Genomic DNA, 2,781 nt, shown 5'->3' with positions numbered 1-2,781 from the left:
TACCATCACCCTCACCTTGCTTTCCATCTCCTTAGCCCTAGCCTTCTCCTGCAGGGCCTTATCCTCGGCCGTCATGACCGAGAAGAAGTTGTTCATCTTCTTTTGCTTAAATGTGTCCAAACGCTCACGCACGCGTTTGCTCAGCCAATCAGGATGCTTCACGCGCGGCACCGGATTAGACACCTGCTGGAAAGCCGCCGGGATGGTGATGATTTTTTGGATCACAGACCCGAATCTTGTTACATAATAATTCCTGAATATCGGATTGAGATCGGAATGAAGTTTGTAATTAGAGAGATGGGCTAGAAAGTTTGGGTATGTGCTGTTTGGGTTGCTTAGAAAGAAATTGTCTGATAAGGCGAGTATTGTGATGCGCATGCACTACAACTACATTATTCCACACGTACATACATGTCGCCTCGTTTATCAACACGTGCATACATATAACCACACACTTATCGACATACACCATGTGTGTACTCGTTGCACTTATCAATCTACACACTTATCTATATAAACCATGTGTGTACTTATAACCACACACCTATCTATAAACAATACGCGTGTACATCCAACCACATACTTATCTATATACACTCGCGTGTACATTCAACCTCACATTTATCTATATACGCTACGCCTGTACTTGCAACCATACTCTAATCTATTTACACTATGCGTGTACTTACAACCACACACTTATCGACATACACCATGTCTGTACGTATAATCACACACTTTACCTACACACACCATATCTGTACTTATAACCACACACTTTACTTACATACACCATGTCTGTACTTATAACCACACACTTATCTACATACACCATGTCTGCACTTATAACCACACACTTATCGACATACACCATGTCGGTACTTATAACCACACACTTATCTACACACATCATGTCTGTACTTGCTGTGCTTACCAATCGATGACAGTCCGGGGGTCGCAGTCGATCAGTGAACTGTCCTTAAGCCATTTGCGCAGAAACGTACGGCGCACGTGCTTGTCCGCTTTGAAGATGAGGATTGGCACGGCACGCTCGGTCACGGGCGCCCCAATGGGCTAAGGTGTAGTAGGGTTTAGAGCTTAAGGTTTAGGGTTTAGGGTTTTGAATGAGATGATACCATACCAGTTAGGTATGATATTGGGGGAGGATGTAGGTAGCTGAGTTACAAAATGGGGTCAGCTAAGTAGAGTTTATCTTCGGACGCGGTCGTTGGGTGAGCGATGAGGTGCGTGAATGGACCGAAAAGTGGACAAGAACGATAGAGTGGAGTAGTGAGAGTACTAAAGTGGCCCCATACCCATGGTGACCTTGAACAGGTGCATTGTCGGTCCCAAGCAGCCTATACGGGACACTAATAGTCCAAAAAATATGTACGTGGGTATGCATATAATCCTGAGTGCGTACAGTTCCAGCTGGCGGCACAAATACATACAACCATGCATGCCTATACACATACACGCACATTCCCTGGGTATCATCATATTTTAAATAACCAGCCGACAAAACAGGCAGTTTCCCTTGAACACCCCTGTGCACACACGCTTCAATTGTAAACCCAACATACTCGTGCACACCCTCACCTTCTCAGATATAATGAGCTGGCAGGACAGGCTGTTTCCCTTGAGCACCTCTGGGCCCAAAAAGTCGCCCATGCGTTTGGCTGCGGTGACAGGCACAGACTTCTGCGTACCATAGTCCTCGATAGGACGCGACAGAGACTTCTTCTCCGAAATCAGATCAAACAACTCCTCATCCTGTGGGGATGGTAGGTATCGAATTAGTTGGAACGGTGTGTGTTGAAATAGTTGGAACGGTGTGTGTTGAATTAGTTGGAATGGTGTGTGTTAAATTAGTTGGAATGGTGTGTGTTAAATTAGTTGGGATGGTGTGTGTTGAAGAAATAGTTGGAACGGTGTTTGTTGAATTAGTTGGGATGGTGTGTTGAAGAAATAATTGGAATGGTGTGTGTTGAATTAGTTGGGATAGTGTTTGTTGAAATAGTTGGGATGGTGTGTGTTGAATTAGTTGGGATAGTGTGTGATGAATTAGTTGGGATAGTGCGTGTTGGGTTAGTTGGAATGGTATGTGTTGAATTAGTTGGAACGGTGTGTAAATTAGTTTCTATGGTCATTGTATGTTTGCTCAACACAGTTGGTGGGTGTGGGTTTCAGTATAATCCCAAAATCTATTCTCATGCCTACTGTACATGTGCTGTGACGCATACAAATATACCGATCCACATTTCTATGGACAGTCAAGTGTCAAGGGCCCAACGTACCTGCAAGTCACAGCCTTTGCTGTACAGAACATCGAGCCAATGGTCTGCCACAGCCGCCACGGTGGCGTAGCAGCTCTGCAGATCATCACCCTAATTATAGGAACAAAATGAGTGTGCATTGTAAACCAGGTTAGTAAATCGGATTTTTAAAACCTGTGCATTAAAAACCTGGTTTGTAGATCGGATTATTGAAACCTGTGCATTGTGAACCTGGTTGGTGAAGCTTATTGGGCACGCAGGTTCGGACGAGGATTGTACCAACCACAACCAGTAAAGCGGACTGAGGAAGAACACGAAAGTGGATGAATGACACTCGTGAGTGAATCATATCAAACCAAGAAAAGGTACGACACAAAGTATGTAATCTGTCCCACAAGGGAAACCACCAAATGAAGTACACATGGCTGTGATATGGGCTGTGTTGATATGTATTGCTGCTATGTATGAAACAGTTTGTGTTTATACGCACACACACACAATATAC

At 44.2% G+C, this 2,781-nt stretch overlaps 1 protein-coding gene across 1 annotated transcript; it reads right to left on the bottom strand.

Moving 5' to 3' along the window:
• Nucleotides 1-9: 9 nt before the first annotated feature.
• Nucleotides 10-1,762, bottom strand: SARC_14029 (hypothetical protein; the record flags this gene model as incomplete). The annotated part of the gene is made up of 3 exons (XM_014291841.1): nucleotides 1,600-1,762; nucleotides 935-1,074; nucleotides 10-253 (listed from the first exon to the last, which is right to left on the bottom strand). Coding segments are annotated over exons 1-3 (456 nt in total), but the record flags the coding sequence as incomplete, so codon positions are not given.
• Nucleotides 1,763-2,781: the final 1,019 nt, after the last annotated feature.

Source organism: Sphaeroforma arctica (assembly GCF_001186125.1).
Source record: "Sphaeroforma arctica JP610 unplaced genomic scaffold supercont1.4050, whole genome shotgun sequence".
In the NCBI taxonomy this organism is placed as follows: domain Eukaryota; class Ichthyosporea; order Ichthyophonida; genus Sphaeroforma; species Sphaeroforma arctica.
This window is presented reverse-complemented; position numbering and strand designations above follow the sequence as displayed.